Source organism: Anastrepha obliqua, chromosome 5 (genome assembly GCF_027943255.1).
Source record: "Anastrepha obliqua isolate idAnaObli1 chromosome 5, idAnaObli1_1.0, whole genome shotgun sequence".
NCBI classification, from domain to species: Eukaryota; Metazoa; Arthropoda; class Insecta; order Diptera; family Tephritidae; genus Anastrepha; species Anastrepha obliqua.
The window spans coordinates 125821108-125842238 of NC_072896.1; the positions used below are offsets into that span (position 1 = coordinate 125821108).

General features: G+C 37.1%; 5 protein-coding genes across 11 annotated transcripts in view; 2 read left to right on the forward strand and 3 right to left on the reverse strand.

Annotated features, from left to right (window-relative positions):
- The window catches only part of LOC129246818 (rho guanine nucleotide exchange factor 7), a 63746-nt gene extending 52966 nt beyond the window's left edge, over positions 1 to 10780 (reverse strand). For all 3 annotated transcript variants that reach the window (XM_054885447.1, XM_054885450.1, XM_054885449.1), the window contains exon 1: positions 10094 to 10780. The gene's annotated coding sequence lies outside the window, so the exon portion shown is untranslated. The remainder of the gene's footprint in view (positions 1 to 10093) is intronic.
- A 949-nt stretch (positions 10781 to 11729) lies between these two features.
- LOC129248506 (mediator of RNA polymerase II transcription subunit 11) lies at positions 11730 to 12519 on the forward strand. The gene is made up of 3 exons (XM_054888076.1): positions 11730 to 11892; positions 11957 to 12204; positions 12264 to 12519. The coding sequence occupies exons 1-3, from the start codon at positions 11814 to 11816 to the stop codon at positions 12450 to 12452; spliced, it is 516 nt and encodes a 171-aa protein (XP_054744051.1). The 5' UTR covers positions 11730 to 11813; the 3' UTR covers positions 12453 to 12519.
- Positions 12503 to 14342, reverse strand: LOC129248505 (FMR1-interacting protein NUFIP1). Its single transcript, XM_054888075.1, has 3 exons — positions 14122 to 14342; positions 13806 to 14071; positions 12503 to 13747 (listed from the first exon to the last, which is right to left on the reverse strand). Exons 1-3 carry the CDS (start codon positions 14311 to 14313, stop codon positions 12544 to 12546), a joined length of 1662 nt encoding a protein of 553 aa, XP_054744050.1. The 5' UTR covers positions 14314 to 14342; the 3' UTR covers positions 12503 to 12543.
- A 1408-nt stretch (positions 14343 to 15750) lies between these two features.
- LOC129248303 (la protein homolog) lies at positions 15751 to 17802 on the forward strand. The gene is made up of 4 exons (XM_054887798.1): positions 15751 to 15863; positions 15928 to 16640; positions 16705 to 17028; positions 17094 to 17802. The coding sequence occupies exons 2-4, from the start codon at positions 15933 to 15935 to the stop codon at positions 17295 to 17297; spliced, it is 1236 nt and encodes a 411-aa protein (XP_054743773.1). The 5' UTR covers positions 15751 to 15863; positions 15928 to 15932; the 3' UTR covers positions 17298 to 17802.
- Positions 17803 to 18309: 507 nt separating this feature from the next.
- Positions 18310 to 21131, reverse strand: part of LOC129248302 (protein spire) — a 194037-nt gene continuing 191215 nt past the window's right edge. For 4 of the 5 annotated variants that reach the window (XM_054887796.1, XM_054887795.1, XM_054887794.1 and 1 more), the window contains one exon: positions 18310 to 21122. In XM_054887796.1, the coding sequence (XP_054743771.1) occupies positions 20909 to 21122 (214 nt within the window). In that variant the 3' untranslated portion in view covers positions 18310 to 20908. The remainder of the gene's footprint in view (positions 21123 to 21131) is intronic. The other variant, XR_008582609.1, reaches the window with a different exon arrangement.

Below are 21131 nucleotides of genomic sequence, written 5' to 3' on the forward strand. Positions count from 1 at the left end.
TGGATAGTCCGCCGCTATCACGCACTGGAGTCCGTAGTTTTGGTACAGAGAGAGTACAGGCGGATGTTTGGCGGCGATCCCCCGAGCAGATGGACCATAATGAGACTGGTGAATAATTTTGCTGAGCAAGGAACAGTCGCCAGAAGGCCTTATCATCGAAACCCACCAGTTCGGACGGAGGAAACGATCGCTGCTGTAGCTGCAGCTATACAAAGCAATCCAAGGGTTTCAACAAGAAGCTTATCTGCTCAACTTGGTGTCAGCCGACAGTCTTTACAAACAATAATGCACAAAGATTTAGACTTATTTCCCTACAAAATTCAAATGGTTAACAAACTGAATGCAGCAGACTTGCCGATTCGCTTGGAATTTTGCCAGAAGATCCTGCAAATGGTGGAAGAATACCAAAACATGTTAAACTGCCTTTTCATGTCTGATGAGGCCCATTTCGATTTAAACGGCAATGTGAACAAACAAAATTGTCGAATATGGAGTACTTCTAACCCACAGATACTCCACGAGACGGAATTGCATCCTCTTCGCGTGACAGTGTGGTGTGCGGTTTCTTCACGCTGTATTGTCGGGCCTTATTTTTTTTGAAGAAAATGGTCACACCATTACGGTTACTGGAGACCGTTATTTGAAAATGCTGAAAGAATTTTTCTATCCAGAACTACGCCGAAAGAGAATTCCTTTCAACTCTGTGTGGTTTCAACAAGATGACTTTTTCTTGTGGGGTTTATGTAAACAAGAAGTTTATAAAACAAAGCCAACAAATTTGGATGAACTAAAACAATCCATTCGGGCAACAATTGCGGCTATTCCTGTCGCAACTCTCAAAGCAGCAATGAACAACTTTTTACTAAGATGCCGCACTTGTGTCAACGAGCATGGGGGGCATTTAAATTCAATTATTTTTAAAACTAGTTAAGCTACATTTATTAAAATTTAATGACCGTCAACTTGAAAAAAAAATAAATGAATTCTATACACTAAAAAAAAAGTTATTTGAGTTTCTTAATGTAGCAAAATTCATCAGCCACCCTGTATATTGAAATAACGAGAGAGAAATCCATACGACAACATTCAGACAGTGCAAATGCCTTGAAAATACCAAATTATTAAGAATTGTGTAAAGGTCAAGTGATGACGTTAGTCAAGGGGCAATGGACTCACTGCCGCTCAAAATCCACAGGCAGTGCAATTTGGCTGGAATGCATATAAATGTGTGTATGTACAAATGTATGCATAACGAACATGACGTAAAAAATGGGCACAACCTCATAAAAAGCATTACACTTTCGTCAACTCTCTCCGAAGTAGTGCAAAACGGATGCAGAGTGGAGCGTTCGGCTCACTATTCAACGTTAGCATGCCCAAGTTGTTAGTTTTAAAGGTTCGAATTCGCCCTCGCAGCATATGGTGAGTGGCAATTATATTTTTTATTCTTGTGGAAGTAAATTTATGCCACATAATAGTAGTCAAATTCAGAAAAGATTTTATTTAATTATTTATTTATTTATATTACTTATTTTATTTATTTACTTATTTTATTTATTTACTTATTTTATTTATTTACTTATTTTATTTATTCACTTATTTATTTTATAAGGTTGTCAAAAAAGCCTTGCGGTATTTTTATTGAATTTTCAATTGTTCATAAAATTGGTTATAATAATGCGATTTAAGTCAAATATGCGCCGTTTTGTTCGATGACGAGTTCCCAACGAGATGCCAACTTCATAATGCCCCTCTTATAGAAGCTCGCTTCCCTATTGTTAAAAAACTCGGAGAGCCAATTTTCACAGGACTCTCTTGTGGACAACTTCCGACTACCAAGCTCGTTCGCCATGGACAGAAATAGGTGGTAATCACTTGATGCGAGATCCGGACTATACGGTGGATGCAAAAGAACCTCCCATCCGAGCTCCCGGGGCTTCTGGCGCGTCACCAAAGATGTGTGTGGCCTGGCGTTGTTCTGATGGAAGACAATTCGGCCTCTGTTGATCAAAGATGGCCTCTTCTGCATGAGTGCTGCATTCAAGCGGTCCAGTTGTTGGCAGTACAGGTCCGAATTGAGCGTTTGGCCATAGGGGAGCAGCTCATAGTGGATGATTCCCTGCCAATCCCACCAAACACACAGAAGAACCTTCCTGGCCGTCAATCCAGGCTTGGCCACCGTCTGGGCAGCTTCACCGCTTTTCGACCACGACCGTTTGCGCTTCACGTTGTCGTAAGTGACCCACTTTTCATCGCCAGTCACCATCCGCTTCAAAAACGGGTCGATTTTGTTGCGATTCAGAAGCGATTCGCATGCATCCATACGGGCAAAAATGTTTTTTTGCGTCAAGTCGTGTGGCACCCATACATCGAGCTTCTTTTTGAATCCAAGCTTCTTCAAATGGTTTATAACGGTTTGATGACTCATGCCCAGCTCTTGGCCGATGCTACGGCTGCTACTATGCCGGTCTCTTTCGATCAATTCAGCGATTTTATCGCAATTTTCGACGACAGGACTTCCGGACCGTGGCGCATCTTCGATCACCTCTGCACCAGAACGAAAACGTTGAAACCATCGTTGTGCGGTGGAAATGGAAACTGTATCGGGTCCATAAACTGCACAAATTTTATTGGCAGCATGAGATGCATTTTTGCCTTTATCGTAGTAGTACTGTAAAATATGCCGTATTTTCTCTTTATTTTGCTCCATGCTTGCGACGCTATAACTCACGAACGACTAAAAGCAAACAACAATTAATCAAACACCGATGCGACGAATACAACTAGAACTACGCGCTTGCAAAGACAAGCTTGCGGAAATACCGCAAGACTCTTTTGACAACCTTATATTTAAGTCAAAAATACAATAGTAAGGTATTTTTACTATTAAGATTAGCTTACATATTTAAATCCTAGATAAAAAAGTTACAATAAAATTAATATTAAAATTATAGTTAGTAGTCAAAAAGTTGTAGAAGGTATTGGAGAAAATAGAAAAATAGTAGTAGTGGTAGCAAATCAATTGAAAGAATAAGAAATTAGACAGACACACACACACAAGAAGACGATCCTATAGCATGAAAGCTTACTACAAATATGGTACACCCAAACGTGGGTGAATAGAATTGGGCCTTTATGGATGACGTTTTGGCCATCCCGAAGTAATGCAGAAAGTAGTCCTGGGAGGGTGTCTCTCCAGAAGGAAAGGAGGGATTGCTTTCGTGGTCATACCACTCAACGCAGTAGACTACGATCGCTGTAAGTTCGAAGAAATTTTGAACCCTACCTCACCCACCAAAAAAAAATTGTTTTTAATTAAAAATTATTTTAATGTATTCAGCAGTTTTTGAGTATATTCAACAAAGTATCTGGCGGTCGCCGCAGTGACTACGGAAGTACCCAGGTTCGAATCTCCGCTCATGAAACATCGAAGGGTATTTCGGCCATGAAAAAGCTCCTCACAAAAAAACCATCTGCCGTTCGCAGTCGACTTGAAGTAGATCGTGTAGGTCCCAACGGAGCAGTTCATGCTTGAAGCACAAGTTCTCTTTTATACATTTAATTTGTAGTGGCAAATTATTTCAAAGACTGTATTTCATCGGGAAACAACTGTATTTCATCGGGACTAAGTTTGGCAAATTGCAAGATTTGGAAAACTTAAGTCGATCTTTGAGCTTTCTGGGCTCCTGAGTAGTTATCATATCAGGTCTCTTCTTTCCATCAAGCGTTAGCAAGTGGCGGATAGATGAAGCAACTGGTATAAATAAATATATTTTGGCGGCGCTGGAATAGAGCTGCTTAAAAATAGATAGGCTTGTAAGGCATTGAGTTATACCAGTCTAATGAGTAATACCAATACTTGCTAGCGGTAAATCTTGCTCGATAACTTAGTTGTTGCATTCACATGCAAATTTTTCGTCAAGTGAGCCGAGCAGAGAGATAGCGAGCAGAGAAGTGGTGAATAGAAGAGGCCTATTCTAACATTACAATTAGTGCTGCGATAGCCACAAAGCCATAGCCGTAACATTACAATATTAGTAATGCCAGAACCATTAACAATCGGCATTGAAATATAATTAATGACAACATTTGAGATCAATTTTTTTTTTTTTTTTCATTAAATGTAAATTTTTATTTAATTTTAATTAAAACGGTGGGATGAAAATCTACTTAACTTATTCCACTGTTTGTAAGATAAAAATGTATTTTGACGTAAAACTGCACTGTACAGACTACAGTTATTACGGCAGCTTCTAGTTTTTTATGATGTCTATCGTCTTTTTTTTTTAATTGTGTTGAATCATTTTCGTTTTGAATCGATGGTTTTATATTTCTTTTAGAGTATTTCGTTTTCATTTGTTAATTAAATTTCGTTTGATTTTGCATATGTTTTTATGTTTTCTTGGAAGTATATTGATTTCAGCGGAATTTTTTTGTTATTTTAGTTGTTTTCAATTCGTTGCAGTTTCTGTAGATTGTATCCATTAGGTCTACCTTCTAATCGGTGAGCCACTTTGTGGCTGCTATTAATTTTTCCTTGTTCATTTATAAAATTTCTTATTTTTATCGCAAATATCAAAACAAATGCCAAGGATTTCTCTGCTGCTTAGGGTTACGGGGAACAACCAAAATTCAGCAGATGCATACAGCTCCGGTTATGGCTATGGCTTAATACGAATAAATAAATTTAAGTTTGATAATAGAAAAGTTTAATAAGAAGCTTTCCATTTCAATTCAACCGCGCTATTCGGGTCATGTTCTTCGATTTCGATGTAACTCAAATATGTTGCTCTCTGGTCAAAATAATGAGACACGTATTTTTTTGTTCGCCCGAAAAATTTGCTTTTCAAGATTTATCGCCAATTTTGTTTTTCGGCTCAAAATCGATTTCTTTTAATTATATAAGAAACTTTTTTTTTTAATGCTCATAATTTAGTCAAAAATGAACTGATTTTAATGATTCTGGGCTCAAAATGTTCGTCATAACTTACAAGAGCGACTTCATGTGGAAAGAATTGCAAAAAAGTAGTTGCACATTTTTTATTTTGCAAAAAACAAAAAGTGCGAAACAGGTTTTTTACTCAAAACTTCATTACTCAAAATCAACTCATTTTAATATAGCTACTGGGCCTTCATCTCAATTGAAGTTTGAGGTGTCCTGTTGATTTGGAAAAAGTTACAAAACAAAACACAATACACTTTTTAAAATATTGAATTTCGAAAAAAATTTAATTTTTTTTTTTTTGCAAAATAAAAAATGTTCAACTACTTTTTTGCAATTGTTTCTACATAAAGTCACTTGTGTAGGTAATGACGATCATTTTGAACGGTTCATTTTTGACTAAGTTATGAGCATTAAAAAAAAAAGTTTCTTATATAATTAAAAGAAATCGATTTTGAGCCGAAAAACAAAATTGCCGATAAATCTTGAAACAAATTTTTTTCGGGCGAACAAAAAAATACGTGTCTCATTATTTTGACCAGAGAGCAACACATTTGAGTTACATCGAAATCGAAGAACATGACCCGAATAGCCCGGTTGAATTGAAATGGAAAGCATCATAAATGTATCTCCTTCGGAACAGCCTAGACCACGCCAATATTGTTCAGCGCACTAGGCAAGCCTAGTTTACTGAAGCGGCAGCCCTTGGTAATATCGGCTGAGAGTTTCTATGACTTACAGAATTAGTGCTTCTCTTCCCTTAGTTTCTTTCTACAGGATGGGCCATATAGCGTTTGCCTTTTGAACCACCAATTTTTTTGAGAATATTAACACAAATGACATGTCAAATGTGTTCATAATTTACTTAAAGGTTTGACATTTATGAAATGGGACGCTATACGCTTGAACAAAATTGGGAAATATTGAAAACCTATTTCCAAAGTGGTGAGCCTTCTTCTTCTTTTCTGATGAAGCTCATTTTCACATCGGTGGCTACGTCAATAAGCAAAATTGTCGGATTTGGGGCTCAGAAAATTCACACGTTACTGTAGAGAAGCAAATGCATCCACAACGAGTCACTGGTTGGTGCGGTTTTTGGTCTGGCCGCATCATCGGGCCATTTTTTTTCGAAAATGAGCTAGGAGCCGCGGTTAAAGTAAATGGCGAGCGTTACCGTGACATGCTCAACGAGTTGATTCCAAAAATTGAAGAGGATGACATGGGCGACATTTGGATACAACAGGATGGTGCAACTTGTCACACTGCCAAAGTTACACTCGAACTTTTGGCTACCGTTTTTGGAAACCGAATAATCTGCCGAAATTCCGATATCAATTGGCCGCCTCGGAGCTGTGATTTAAGCCCGTCGGATTATTTTTTGTGGGGAGCCGTTAAGGACAAATGCTATGCGAACCATCCAGAGACGATTGATGCTTTAAAACACGAAATGGAAGTTGCCATTCATAAAATTGGATCCCAAATAATGGAAAATGTGCTTAAAAATTGGGTTGATCGAATGGCCTACTGTAAAACCAGTCGTGGCAGTCATTTGAACGATATTATTTTTCATTCATAAATGGCAATGTTCAATCTTCAAAATAAAAAAAAAGTTTGAAAAAATATTGATTAGTTTTTGTTTATAGCCGATTCAAAAAGCAAATTTTACATGGCCCACCCTATATTATCTACAGAGCTAAATGTAAGAGTAGTACAGATCGAAACAGAATCAAAGTTTTGAAGAGAGTGGCACTTGCTAATTCGTGGGAGATAGATCAAGAACCAGTAATGTTCCCTTAATCACTAGTTATGCACTAGTTACACGCTACTTCAATTTGCTGCAGAAAACTGTGAGCTCAATAGGTTTATTCTTTGTGCGGAAGTTCATTAATAATTCAATTTGAAAATAGAAATTTAATGATTTATTATGGTTCAAGAGTAAAATCAATTGAATTCGAAATAAAATAGAAACTAAATGCTCCAAAGTGTATTTCCTTGTAATATTTCAAAAACATTTTCGAATTAGTCATAAATTACAAAAGTGTACATTTATTTGTACATACATACATAGGTATATATGTAAATATGTGTACTTCAATGTTTTATCCAAAATAACAAAAGGCCAAAAAAAAACACAGCAGCCACCGAAGAATCATGAACTCTCTTCATCTGCAGCCATCACTTGTGTGGCACAGAATTTATGTTTCCTTATTGGTGCCTAGATATGAAAAGCTGTATATTGTCCCACCTTATCGATTTCAATCAAGTGTGACGCAATGCAGCAGCCACGCGCCACACTCTTGCCCTTTATTGTACAATAGACCAGAGCAAAAACGAAAACGAAAACATTTGTTTGTGCAACCTAAAATTAGTGCGCCCTGTAGAGTGTGGGCAATTGAAGCGTGAAGATCAGCGCCGTTCTTGCCGCCGTATGGGATTTGTTAGGCGGCAGGCCGACACCGCAGCCCATGCACATAAATAAGTACGTATGTATGTATGCGAATGTGTAGTTTGTGCGTCTAAGACATCAACTTAAATTATGGGCGCGTGGAATGATTTGATCTGATTGCTTCTATTTAAGACAACTTCCCAATTTTCAAAACCCATTTTACGACTGTCGAGCAGACAAAAATTGTCAAGTAAATTGTGAACTGACAAACACATGCGCATACAGATAAAATAGTGCACACCAATGCATGAATGAATTTTCACATTTGTCGCAACAACTAAAAAGGAACGGAACAAAATGTTGACAACGAGCAAGATTACAAATTCCCTTCTTGCAGAGTTGTTGCTGTGATGCAGCAATACAGCGACACAGAAGCAACAGTTTGTGGTGTGAGCCATTGGCAAACCAACATACATACATACATACATACATACACACTAACTCCATACATACATATGTTTGTGTAGAGTAAGATGGCACATTGACAACCTGGCAGACCGGCAGCCAGCAGCCTAGGTCCCCTGCGAATATTGGCGCCGTCGTTGGAGTAAACATTGTAGTCACAGCCTAGCACTGGCTGGATGACTGTAAACCGCAAGTGTCATTGAGGCACAGAGGCAAGCACATATTGACGCATAGTGATCAATGTCCAGTCAAAATTTGTGCAAAAAAAATGTATTGATAAAAATGTTTAATGAAAATTTCAATCAAAGACAGTAACAACTTAGTGATTCGCAGACTATGGTTGGCCTTAAATGGCTACTCCAAAACAGCAACTAACAGCCCTTTACAGCATTATCGGACCAACATTTCAAAAAGCCTAAACATTTATGGAATATATTTTATGCTGCTGAATCCAAAGCAAACTGCAAAAACTGAATGACTTCACCTTTTAAAAGGGTACGAACGGAAACAAAAACAAAAAGAATTAGCTTTGAGTAATAATCTAGGCAGACGGCGGCGTTAATCGATATTACCGGCGCAGCTAATTCTGATTAAAATTGTAGTGCTACAGACGGTTTTTACATGGACTAGTAAGCAGCTGATTTACTTATTGGATAGTTTTGAAAATAAAAGATAGACCGCAGGCAGCAAATACGGGTATTAGGTGCCCTAATACTAAGAAATAATTATTTAAAATTGCAATTTCTCAAACTGTTCCGAAATATTAAAACATTTAATGTAATTTCGAACTTGTCAGTGCACACTATCATTGCATCCAGCCTTTCTTGTTCTTTTTTTTTTTAAGTTACATTATATTTCATTCATAATGTATATAAACTGTCATTTAATAATGCAAGGCAGCCATAGAAAATTCCCCTTATCCGTTTAAGCGATGGGAATTAGGTATAGTTACCAATCAATCAAGCCACTAATGGGCACTTAATTCCTGACATAATTCCGAATTAAGTCGTTAATCTCGATTAACGCCACGGTCTATATAGGATATAAGGACGTCACTCCAGCAAAATTCCTAAAATATGAAGCAAGTAAACTAAAAGAAAGCATACTGAAATGAACGTTTTCACGACAGTCGGTTCTACGTTACCGAAACGACCCGGATTTATATCCGGCCAGGGACTGTCACTCCAGCAGCCCTCCCCGTATGTAAGTATGGGGAATGTTTATGCTGCTACAACAACAACAACATAGTATACTGAAACATTATCACCAAAATCAATATTTATTTTGTTTATGTAATAAAATGCGACACTGTCATCCTGCTATTTTGTTTTTTTTTTCAATTCAGACTGCATTTCTTTCGACATACCATTACTGTTGTTTTGCTACTCCTGAAAGCGACCACTTGCCGCCCTCTTTTGTTGGTTGCTCTTTTGTGCAAATAACAAAACAAATAAAACTAAACAAAAGAAGGAAAAAAGCAGAAAAAGCAGCAAGAAACAAGCCCGGAAAATTGCATGAAGTAAAGTGCATATTATTGCTGCCGCCATTGTCGCCGTTATAATGCTGGCAATGGCTGTTGCTACAGTGGTTGTTGGCTATTCTTGGGTTGCACTCTAACACAATATATGCAACTCGGATGACGCATCAACAGTACAGACGGCACACAATACTAGACATGCTCTTGATGTTAGCTGGTGGAAAAGAGATTGCGGCGAAAGGGAAACACTCAAACGGAAACCAAAAGGCGACAATCCACGAGACTGGTATATCGGCATTCGCAATGTGCATTTACCACCGCAATAGAAGTAGTAGAGAATGTTGTAGTTGCTTTTAAGAGCCAAAGTGCGTTCTTTTTTATTGTTTTTGCAGTAATGAAACTCCGGGAATTGGTTTACTTTGAATATATATTAGTTAAACTGACAATAACAAAATATCTACATAGGTTCGATGCTTTTCGAAGATACTTTATCATTTTCATCCTTAGAGAATTTTGACTTCCAATTTAAATGCTAGTTAGATAGATTTAGGTGCATATTTACAGAGATAGAGGTTAGCACATTGATCTGAAGATCTTTACGGACCTCTACTTTTCACAAAGCCTCATCCAATTATTTCTAGGCAGTTTTTATTATTATTTTTATTTTTGTTTTTTATTATATAGAAACAATGTTGCAAATGTGGACCACTCATGTGGATTAGAAAAATGTGCTAAGGAATGATTTTGAATGTACTTTCAGCACAAATTCAGCTCAAGCCACCTATGATCACTTTATCAAATGCAAGTAAGTGTGTATGCTTACCAGATAATTAAACTATCCAACCTTGATAAGAATATCTAAATTTGTTGATTTTATTTTTACGCCGCTGCAGAAGTTCCACTTTCTCCTGAGCGATTCATAGCAATTTGTGATTGCACCAGCACAAGTAATCACCGGGAATGCGAACAATTCGAATATATAATCTTTGCTTGTTCCTATAGTTTTTTATAATTGTAAAACCGATTGAAGAGATACATAGGTATGTACGTTGATATTAACACAATGTTTGCTCCGGGTCGAAATGTTACTATTATTAATCTTTTTTAAAAGCACAACGTATTAGGCAATTCGCTTTTCTTATAAAATGACTTAATCACAAACTTTTATTAATAAACTTTAATAAAATATGTTTTGTTCTGTTTTCAATACAGCGTCGTCGGTGGAGACAGCGTAGTCAGCTGCGGCAGTGGAAGTAGTTCGAAAGCGATGTGACTCTATGGCAGCGACGTCGACGACAAAAGCAACAACAGTGCGATGATTTTTGGGCAAAGGGAGAATAGCTTTACTTTTGTTTATATTCTTAAAACCCTACTATGGCTCCAAAACTTAATATACACGTGTGCGCCACTAATTAAACTAAATAATTAACATATGTTTGCAATTTTTAAAACAATTTACAGTATAACAGGCTATTAAAATTACACACTCAAAAATTTGCTCGAAAAATAGCTCGACTGCCGAAATGACTAACTGGGTTGCCACCCTCTTAACATAACGAGAGTCTACACGGGTGATTACTCGTATAATACGGAGACGGGTTATCATGGCTTAAGCAAAACGTTTCTATAGAGAAATATATTACATTATTAATAGTTTTTATTAATTATTAATTCGTACCCCTACGATTTATTCTCATTTACACCCAGTTGCAAAATTATAAACACGCTACTGTTATATAATAGAAATATAAAAAATTTTCCTTCCATATAAAACATTCAAGCAGATATATATATATATATATATAATTGGCGCGTACACCCTATTTGGGTGTTTGCCGAGCTCCTCCTCCTATTTGTGGTTTGCGTCTTAATGTTTTTCCACAAATGGAGGGACCTACAGTTTCAAGCCGACTGCGAACGCCAGATATTTTTTTATGAGGAGCTTTTTCATAGCAGAAATACACTCGAAGGTTTGCCATTGCCTGCCGAGGGGTGACCGCTATTAGAAAAATGTTTTTCTTAATTTTGGTATTTCACCGAGATTCGAACCTACGTTCTCTCTGTGAATTCCGAATGGTAGTCACGCACCAACCCATTTATATAACTTTTATAAAAAAATAGTGACGTCTTTATTTTTTTCCACGGGGTGTGTTTGAGCAGAATAAATAGTGGTTAGGGCAGAAATATTTTGATATAATATAAAAGGAGGCTGTACTGTTTTTTGTGGGAATACAGTTTTCGCACAACTATTTTCACGAATTTGTGCACACATATAAAATAAAAACAGCAGAAAACTCTCGTCTTCACTTTTTGTAGAATGTAGAAAATGCCACACATTTTCATGGCCGGATTGCATAGAAATAATAAAATCTCTGCATTTGATAAAATTTAATACTTGAAAGAAGTAGCACTGTTAGTTTTGGAGACCAATGTAAAATTCTATCAGCTGATCTGGTTGACAGTAGACGCCAACGTTCTCTGATAAAATTAAAGGCTTTCATACATAGATAATCTTTCATAGATACTAAGGAAATAAACAGAAAATGGCACATAATCCTTTGGACAAAATACACGCTCTTGACGAAATAGAAGCGGAAATTATAATGTGTCTTCAAAGCGCAGGTACTTTTCTGAAATATATGTGATTTCATTGTGATAAATATAATATTTCTCTTAATCACTCCAGGCCAAGCACTTCAGGAACTGAGCAAAGAAAAATCTTCACAGAAAAGTGCAGAAACTCAAACTCAGCAATTTCTGAAATCTTTATCCAATGTGGAATCAAAGCTGAGTGAGCAAATAAATTACTTGACCCAAGTCTCCACTGGACAACCTCACGAAGGTTCCGGCTATGCCTCTGCGAAAGTTCTGCAAATGGCTTGGCATCGGATACAACATGCACGTTACAGAGTGCGTGAACTAGAAGAGTCCAAGGTAGGAGCTCATAAAATTCATACAACTTTCGACTTTAATCTGAATGCCGTTTTTTGTAGGCAAAATACACACACGCTGCGCGTCAACAACAGCAACAACGTCAGCAGCAGCATGCGCAGCAGCTAGCACAGCAACAACAGCAGCAGCAAATGGCTCAGCAACAATTGCAACAAAGCCAAGAAAATTCCGTTGGTGCAGGAGTTGCCTCAGGCGGAGGAGCACAAATGGGACAGCAGACTCCCAACTAAGAAAGCTATGCTAGGTTTAAGAATATAATTAAAACAAGTTTACGACTATATAAATTTTCAACTTAAATTTTATTGAAGTATTTTTCTATTTCTAGTCTTCCTTTTTTTCACCAATTCCAAAAAAATTATTCTCGCATACGTAACGAACACATTGGAGTAACACATTGCGTTCATGGCGTATGTCAGGCGCGAGTAACTTTTCCAACAACGTATTTTGTTTACGCAAATGGATTTTACGATAGTCCAGGCCAGACTTTTGCTTCTGAATTCGAGAAGGTTGATTTGCTTTTGTATGTTTACCAGGTGGTAATTTGTTGCTTGCGTTATTTGTCGTATTTTCGATGGGCTTCTCCGTTTCGGTAGGCATTGGTAGATCTGTTGTACGTTGGATTGGAACCTCTTCCGGTGCTTCATCGTCTGAGCAAACAAATCCTTCACCTTCATTTGAAGTGTGCAAAGTTATATTTGCACTTGAATGATTCAAGCGTTTAATTGGATCGATGTCGGTATTGGGCGATTTTGCATCTTCGACATTTTCTGAATGGTTGGTATTAGAATGCACTTCGAAAGTGGAATTTTCTGAAGTTTCGATGATTTTTTCTGGTTCGGCAATTAAACAATTTTTAATTTCTATATTTAACTGTTTTTTATCAGGGTGCATCTTTAACGTAGGAAAGTTTGAAGACTCCACCAACTCTGCTGTACAATCCAAACTTTTTTCCGTACAGGTAGTTTCAACTTTTAACTCTAGGCAATTCAATGAAACCTCTTCGCTTTCTGTAAGCATTTCATCTTCGTTGTCTGGTTCAGAATCTTCATCCGAACCGTACATTCCCAGCAAACCAGTTAACACGTTTTTTTCTTTCGACTTTTTTGGCTTAAAATGTTGATAATTTGTCAGTCCCCTTGTTCCCTTAAACAGAAATACGCCGTCACAACTACTATCATTTTCGTCCTTAGATTCTTCCATTATTAATTCTTTTTCTTTCTTTGCTCCTTTAATTTTTTCTATTTCTTCATTCTGCTTTTTCTCCTCAAGCCTTTTCTGATCTTCTTTTCTGCGACGCTTATTGTTATTTCGTCTGTTATGTTCATTGCCTGTGCGTGGTTTACAATTTTGGTGTTGATTTGGTTTCCCCCTCTGGTTTTTATCGGAGCATCCAGAATTATTCTGCGCTCTTTTCCGATCATCGTATTTTCCAAATCTACTTTTACTATTTTCTAGGCGCTCACCACGCTTTTCACGTTGCTCTCTAGCTCGTTGTCGCATTAACGAATTCTCCAATGTAGGATATCTGCAGAGTGTAGAAACTATGTTTTATTTTATTAAAACAGCAACATTCGAATACATACTTTTGCTTTCTTTCTTCGCGCCAAGCCGCTATTTCTTCAGGCGAACTAAGCTTTTTGAATTTATCAAACAATCCGGAGCTGTGAAGAGTAGCCACATGTTTATCCATTACTGATGGATGTCCACGATAATTGCAAATGTCTACTGGACACTTTTCGTGTTGCGCTTTGTGCCGTCGCAGATCATTTACGGATTGCAACTCCATATCACAAGCTTCGCAGAATTGGGAAACCGCCATCTCTGGTTCAGGCACCACTGGCGAGGAATACTTTTCAAAGGAATTAATTGGATATAAGTGAAATTAAATGTAATACCCACCTTATTAGCCGTCGTTTGTAGGAATTTTCCTGGGTAGGTGGCGCCACGTTTTCCATACATTGGCGGCGGTTGATGCCGCGCATGTAAAGTCATACCTGAAGATGTGAGAAAATGAGGCTTCATTGTAACTGGAGCTGACCTTTTATTATTAAAATTAGGCGGAGGCAATAGGATTTTCTGTGGTGTTCCCATTTTGCAGCTAATTCCACAATCCGCGTGTTTTTGTTTACAAAATAGTCGTTTGACATATGCTCGTGATGCCACACTCTGATCAGCACAAAGAGATGCCATAGTATGGAGAAAAAGTTGGAAATCTTTGATTGAGGGACACCAGTTATTGTCATGTTATTTTCCTAATGAAGGTTAATGAGCATTTATGATCGCTTGAATGTTCGAGGCTCAATAAAAATATATGTAAATAGCGGCCGCTGCTTTCAGATTGAATTTGATGAATTCGGTATACATACTAAAATTTCGAGTTTCGTGCGTTTCGAGGATTTAATGTGCATTAAGGCTGTAAATAAATAAATATATATATATATATATATATATATATATATATATATATAATTGGCGTGTACACCCTTTTTGGGTGTTTGGCCGAGCTCTTCCTTCTATTTGTGGTGTGCGTCTTGATGTTGTTCCACAAATGAAGGGACCTACAGTTTCAAGCCGACTCCAAACGGCAGATATTTTTGAAGTGAAACTTCTTAGACGTCCGTGGACGAGCGAGAATGGAGAGTAAAAATTCAAGGCCATGCAACGTTTTGGGCATTTTCGTTCCGCGAGAGAAAAACAAGATATAACGTAGAGGAAAAGGAGAGAGAGAACTACATATATATCTGAGATACACTTTAAGCTAGTTTTCCCGAGTTTTTCCGTGTGGTTGCTAATTTCTAGTGAGAAATAACACTGCCTACTTTTTGGCGCTTGTTTGTTGGTGCAAACTTGTAGGAAATATTTTTTTGGTACCTACTTTTTGGCGTTATATTTCCTTGGTGTCTACAATTTTTTTGGCGGTTTTTTGGTGCTTATTTCCGTTTCCTGGCTAGTGCCTGTGCGTACTATAAAGTGCTATCCATTCCGGCGTCGGATTTCTTGGTATTGCCTTAAGGAAATTTGTGCCCTTGCTGCGGTCCTGGAATCGCTGCATTTGTGCGGGTGATAAACGCTCGGAGTAGTGCGCGTTGTTGCCACGGTTTGTGTCCGGCGTTTACCTACACCGGTCGACCCTTCTCCGTTTTTTGTAAATTTGTCTATTTGTACTCTCTGCAAATGTTGTGAATTTATTTAAATATATATTCTTTATTCCTCTCTCTCTCATTCTCTCTCGGGTCTCTCCCTCTTTCTTTGTCTGTCTTGAAAGTTTTACTTCTGTTATGTACACGCACTTTTATTTTCCTTCTCGGTTAGCAATGAATGAAACATAAATATGTCTATTGGTGCCCCACTTATTATAGAATTCTTAATGCCAAAGTCCTAAGAAGTGCAATCCATGTTTTTCTTTATCAAGATAAATAATTTCCCGAAATATTTTACGTTTGTATGATATTTTTTTTCTGTCCTAAACAAAATATTTGGTAATGGCATAACATTTGTATTTTGGCACTGTCATGCAACTCTGCTGTCAGGTATCGCCGTCATATGGGTGTCATTCCTTTTAGCGGCGTTTGTCTGAAAACGTGTTTTTTTCTTCACACGTGTTTGAGAATAGTTTTCATTAATTTTGTAATATTTCTGAAGTAAGTTCATTAATTATTCGCCTATAAAATATTTGATTGACTTAGTAAATAAATTTGATTACAGATACAATGGCTGATGTTACAGATAAGCCCGTTGAAGAAGTGAAGAACGGTGGTTCAGAAAAGGCGGAAGAGGAGGCAGAAACTAAAAATCAGACAGTATTGGCGGAAGAAAGTGTTGAAGAAAGCAAGAAAGTTGCTGCAGAGGAGGTTGTTGAAGAAAAAGAAAAAGGAGAAGGTGGTGATAATGATAAAGATCATAACGCCCATTTAACCAAAAAAGAGCGGGGAATAATACGTCAGGTTGAATACTACTTCAGTGACGCTAATTTGCGCCGTGATAAGTTTCTACTAGAACAGATCTCCAAAGACGAAGAGGGCTGGGTACCACTTTCAGTCTTGTTAACATTCAAGCGTTTGTCGTCATTGTCCACAGATCCAAGTGAGATTATTGATGCTCTCATTAAATCTGAGGAAGGCTTACTCGAAATCAGCGAAGACAAACAAAAGTTGAGACGCCATCCAGAGCGTCCCATACCGGAGCATAACGAAGAGCAACGCAAAGAAATACAGTCGCGTACTGCTTACGCCAAGGGCTTCCCGCTCGAAACTACCATGTCTGAGCTGATCGATTTCTTTGCTCCTTATGAAAAGGTGCTGCACATTACCATGCGCAAGTACCTTGATAAGCCGAGCAAATCTTATAAATTCAAGGGTAGCGTTTTTGTTACTTTTGATAAAAAGGAGCAAGCACAGGACTTCATTGAAAAGGATAAGGTAAATATGCTTAAAGGGTAATGTTAGGAAGTGGTCTAAGATGTAGTACATGTTTCTGCTTCAGGTGGCTTACAATGAACGTGAACTTCTGCGAAAATGGCAAGAAAAGTATTTGGAAGACAAAAAAGAAGAGACAAAGTCTAAGTCAAAGAAGGGTAAAGCCAAGCCAGAAGAGGAAAAGCTAAAATTGCCCAGGGGAACAGTTGTGTACTTTGAAAACAGCACAGATGCTGTGACTCGTGAATTACTGCGTGAAGCAGTAGAAAAAGTTGAAGGCGGTTGGGAAATTTCGTATATTGATTATAGCAAAGGCGATAAAACGGGTCATATCCGTTTTGCAGATGAAAACAATGGATCACAGTTCCTTAACAAATTAAATGAAAATAAGGTGAGTTTGTTGTTATAGTAGAGGATATTTTGAGTTAAATTAATTTAATAATTTCTTTATTTTAGTTAAAAGTAAAAGAAGACTTGGAACTTGTATTGCGCACACTCTCAGATGAGGAGGAAAAGACGTACTTGGCTAAGGCTGTAGAACAAATGAAAAGCCGTCGAAATCATCACAACAAGAACAAAGGTGGTCACGGAAATCGCAAGCGTCGCGGTGGTTACGATAACCGTAATGACGGAAAGAAAAATAAGACAGAAGCTGAGTAAAAATGTCTGGTGCAAAATGAATATTGCAGAAGATCGGAAATGTGTGACCGAGAGGGTCATGTAAATTAAAGTTTATATACATATTATATGTAAAAAGGAAGCGTAGAAGTAATATAATATAATGTCATTTATGAATTGTACGAAAGAATTTTAAAAATTCATCTCAATATTCACTTTTTTATAATTTTCGTAAGTTAAAATATTGAATTTCGTACGTTTTTCAACACTAATTCGTGTGGGTTGTGAATGCTGATACTATTCAATTGTACGAGTATTGCATGCACATTGGAAATACTTGAAAATCAGTTTTCGCCGATTTAGATGTAATGTATAAGTTTTTTTTTTTAATAAGGATATTTACAAAGTGTACGTACTGTAAAAAATCTTTTTATCAAAGCAAAAAACATATTTATATAACATTACGAGTACACAACTAAGTGTATTCAACCACTGGCACTAATTCGCCAACAAAAAGTAAAAGTAAAAAGATTCATAAAAACGAAAATCTGGCAGAATGGTTTCATTTCATAATTAGTGGAATTTGAATTTATATATTTATTTTTTAAGAAGTCAAGAAAACATAATTTCATAAATGAGCGGAAGTCTTGCATGGATATTGATAATTTTGGTGGAGTTCAACACGTTCACGCCGGCGCATACCAACGGGAGCCCGCACTAGACTATCTCGTCACCTCAAGATCTGTGTCGGTTCTACGTCACCGGAACGATCCGAATTTACTATTTATCCGGCCAAGGACTGTCACTCCAGCAGCACTCCCCGTACATGTTGCTACAACAACAACAGTCTAGAGTGGGTCACCGGTGGTACGCATTCGATTGTGCTATTAGAAAAAAGGAAATAATGAAAGTTTCACTTCTATTCATTAAAAACATTTATTTTTAATAACAACGCGCCGCCAGATGAAGCGCAGCAGGAATTCGCACGCCGCCTCATTGCAAAAAATAGGAAAATCGGCTTATCTACGGCGCCGTGGCACAATAAAACAAGCGATTTCTGTTATTATATTTGATTTTATTTATGTTTATTTAAATTTAATTTATTTTGGTGCTGCTGCTTTTTTAAACACTTAACTCAAGGAGATGTTCTATAAAATAATTAAAACACCATTTTGTATACAAGTACATCTGTTTGTATGTGTGCTTGACGCCTGTCGGTGCATATGTATGTGAATGTGTTTAAATAATAAATGCGTTAATAGCGCACAAGTGGAACTTCTTTTGATTTGATATATTTTTCCAGCACAGTTAAGTCTGTACATATGCACCCCCTGCACCTACTGTCCGCTGAAATACAACTATGCATGTATTTGTTGTTTTTGTAAGTAGTTTATATTATATTATTATTTTTCTCATTTGTTGTTTAACATTTGGATAACTTGCAGTTAAGTGTAGATACAATAATTAATATTTTCTTGATTTTTGATGCAGAACCTACTCAATGTCGAAAACTTGCTTCGGATGTAGTAACGAAAAGCTCAACGCTTTAGTGCGTGCGAAAAGGAGCGAAATAGAAGAAACTCTGTTTTGAAAACAAACATTTCGGCAAGCGATTGCTTGCGTTAAGTTGAAGGTGTTCAAAAAAGTACGAAGCGCGCATTTACATGGATACATGCATGTGTGTGTATGTATGTTTGCACATATACATATGCATTTCCAGATTCTCACTGTTAAGTGAAGAGCTGCGCGCTTTTGTTTGAAGTAAACTCATTTGCTATTTCCGAAACAAGCTTTGAGAATTTCGTATTCCTATACATTTCTTCTTCTTCTTAATTTGTTCTTTGTACATTTGTGGCTTATTAGCATTTTATGATGGGTTTTTATTGTATAATAATTTTTGTTTCTTTGTTAACTACTAATGTTTTCATATATTTGTAATGTTTTTTTCAAGTCGTGTATGTGCTTGTTTACAAACCTAAATCGAAACTTAAAACATAAAACTGCACTCGAAAACAAAACAAAAAGTATAATCAAAAACAGGGTTAATACCAATAAGAATGCAATTAACAACTAAAATTAAGCGATTTCACAAAATAAATGTACGTAGGTATATGTGTCTTATTAAACTAAAGCGTATGTATGTATGCATGTATTTTCTGTATGCTATGTTATGTTATGTTTTGCTATGTTATGTTATGCTATGTTTTATTATGCTATGTTATGTATAAATATGTTTATGTTAATAGTAAGAGCGACATTCGTCCGTTGCTGTCACTAACCAGCGCAGCGCAATAAATTAATACAATGCTTTAGCTGTACAGTACATACAAACTATATTATAAATCAATTAATTGTGAAAAAAGTAAGTGTTTACCTTTTCGTTGCGTTTAAAACTAAATTTTAACAGATACATTAATCGGTAAGTGTTCGTAGCATTATCACGTGTGTACAAAATATGTATTAGCATTAGGGTATGCATGAAACAGCAGATGTCATGTCAAAAAAAAAAAAAAACAAAACAAAACAAACAAAACAAAAAAAAAACTAACAAATAAATGAAAATATGAAAAATATGAAAAAATGTTAAATATAACTTTCTCTTCTGCAGACAAAGGAAAGAGCGAGTCCGAGCAAAACATATCAAACATTTTAATTTCTCTTTGTACGATTCTCACACCACCACAATCAGGGCCAATGAAAATCGCGCGTAAAATATAATAATAAAGAGTAGGAATATTAAAAAAAAAAAAACATGGCCTTAAACGAAATATGAAATCTTCCAGCGCGCCGCGTTTCAATTCCAACAAATAAAACAGTTAAGAAATCTTCAGAAGAAAGCAAATGAAATCGAATGCATAAATAAAATGTACTAAAAAAGACAAAAATTGGTTGACCATATCAAACTTTAAAGCATATTTACGAAAAATTTTCGCGCTAAACAGTTAATATTCATAAATTAAAAGTGAAGGAAATCGTGTAAACTTTACAAGCATCAGCGCCCCGTTGCTATGGCCTTTCTTCAACTTCCAGCTGCTTCTCCGCGCGCTTACTGCAAAATCGCCTGACGGCAAACGCAAACGCAAACGCAAATAATCAACTGGTGGTGCCGCAACTGCACAGAGCTACACATACATACATACATATTTCAAAATATTAATATTTTCTCTTTACAATGTAATGGTGGGGTGCATTCTCGGAACTTAATAATTACAGTTAATTATCGTTAGAATCAGCAAAGTTCGTTTCAACACTTGGGGTTTCCTTCAGTTTTTTGTTTTGTTTTTGTTTAAAAACCAAATTCATACATTGCAATTATTTCAATTAATTGTTTAGTTGTTGTTTATTTACAAATAGTGGCCCACACTTTTCGACTCGCCGACGCTGACGAGTCGCCGTTGGTGCAAAATGTGTTCGCTTGCTTAGGTATGTAAAATTACGCTTATCTGGGGAAGAGTGAGTTGGAAGTGTGGTTAAGTTAATTCATGCCACTAATCGAGCCGACTCAACAATCAAGCAGCCTACAATTCATTCAATCCCTTCCACAGCGTCCACAGTGTCCTTTTCCAGCCGCGCACTGATGCACACCCGCCCTGCTGCTGTTTTCTCTAGTCACTGCCTTTCCGTATTCCGTATTCTGTTTTTTGGTTGCTCTTTCATTTGTAGACTGGCGAGAGGTCTAGCGTGAGATTTTGTAGCGCACGATTGCGCGCCGAGGAGCGTGTCTGTTTGGAAGAGCGCGTGATTTCCATGACAAGTCCCTTGCAGTCATTGCAAACGGTGACGAGCTCGCCGCGCATGTTCTCCTTCTGGTCCTGACTTAGTTGGGTACCCGAGGAGGATAGCGTGAAGGTGCGCGAAAATTTGGTTCTGCAGAAA

Bases quoted from the DNA above. Each gene is read 5' to 3' on its own strand.
- LOC129248303 (XM_054887798.1), top strand. From the start codon at position 15,933: ATGGCTGATGTTACAGATAAGCCCGTTGAAGAAGTGAAGAACGGTGGT. The intron at 16,641-16,704 runs GTAAATATGCTT...TTTCTGCTTCAG, and splicing joins ACTTCATTGAAAAGGATAAG to GTGGCTTACAATGAACGTGA. The intron at 17,029-17,093 runs GTGAGTTTGTTG...TCTTTATTTTAG, and splicing joins ACAAATTAAATGAAAATAAG to TTAAAAGTAAAAGAAGACTT.
- LOC129248505 (XM_054888075.1), bottom strand. From the start codon at position 14,313: ATGGGAACACCACAGAAAATCCTATTGCCTCCGCCTAATTTTAATAAT. The intron at 14,072-14,121 runs GTGGGTATTACA...TCCTTTGAAAAG, and splicing joins TACAAACGACGGCTAATAAG to TATTCCTCGCCAGTGGTGCC. The intron at 13,748-13,805 runs GTATGTATTCGA...TACACTCTGCAG, and splicing joins CGCGAAGAAAGAAAGCAAAA to ATATCCTACATTGGAGAATT.
- LOC129248506 (XM_054888076.1), top strand. From the start codon at position 11,814: ATGGCACATAATCCTTTGGACAAAATACACGCTCTTGACGAAATAGAA. The intron at 11,893-11,956 runs GTACTTTTCTGA...TAATCACTCCAG, and splicing joins AATGTGTCTTCAAAGCGCAG to GCCAAGCACTTCAGGAACTG. The intron at 12,205-12,263 runs GTAGGAGCTCAT...CGTTTTTTGTAG, and splicing joins GTGAACTAGAAGAGTCCAAG to GCAAAATACACACACGCTGC.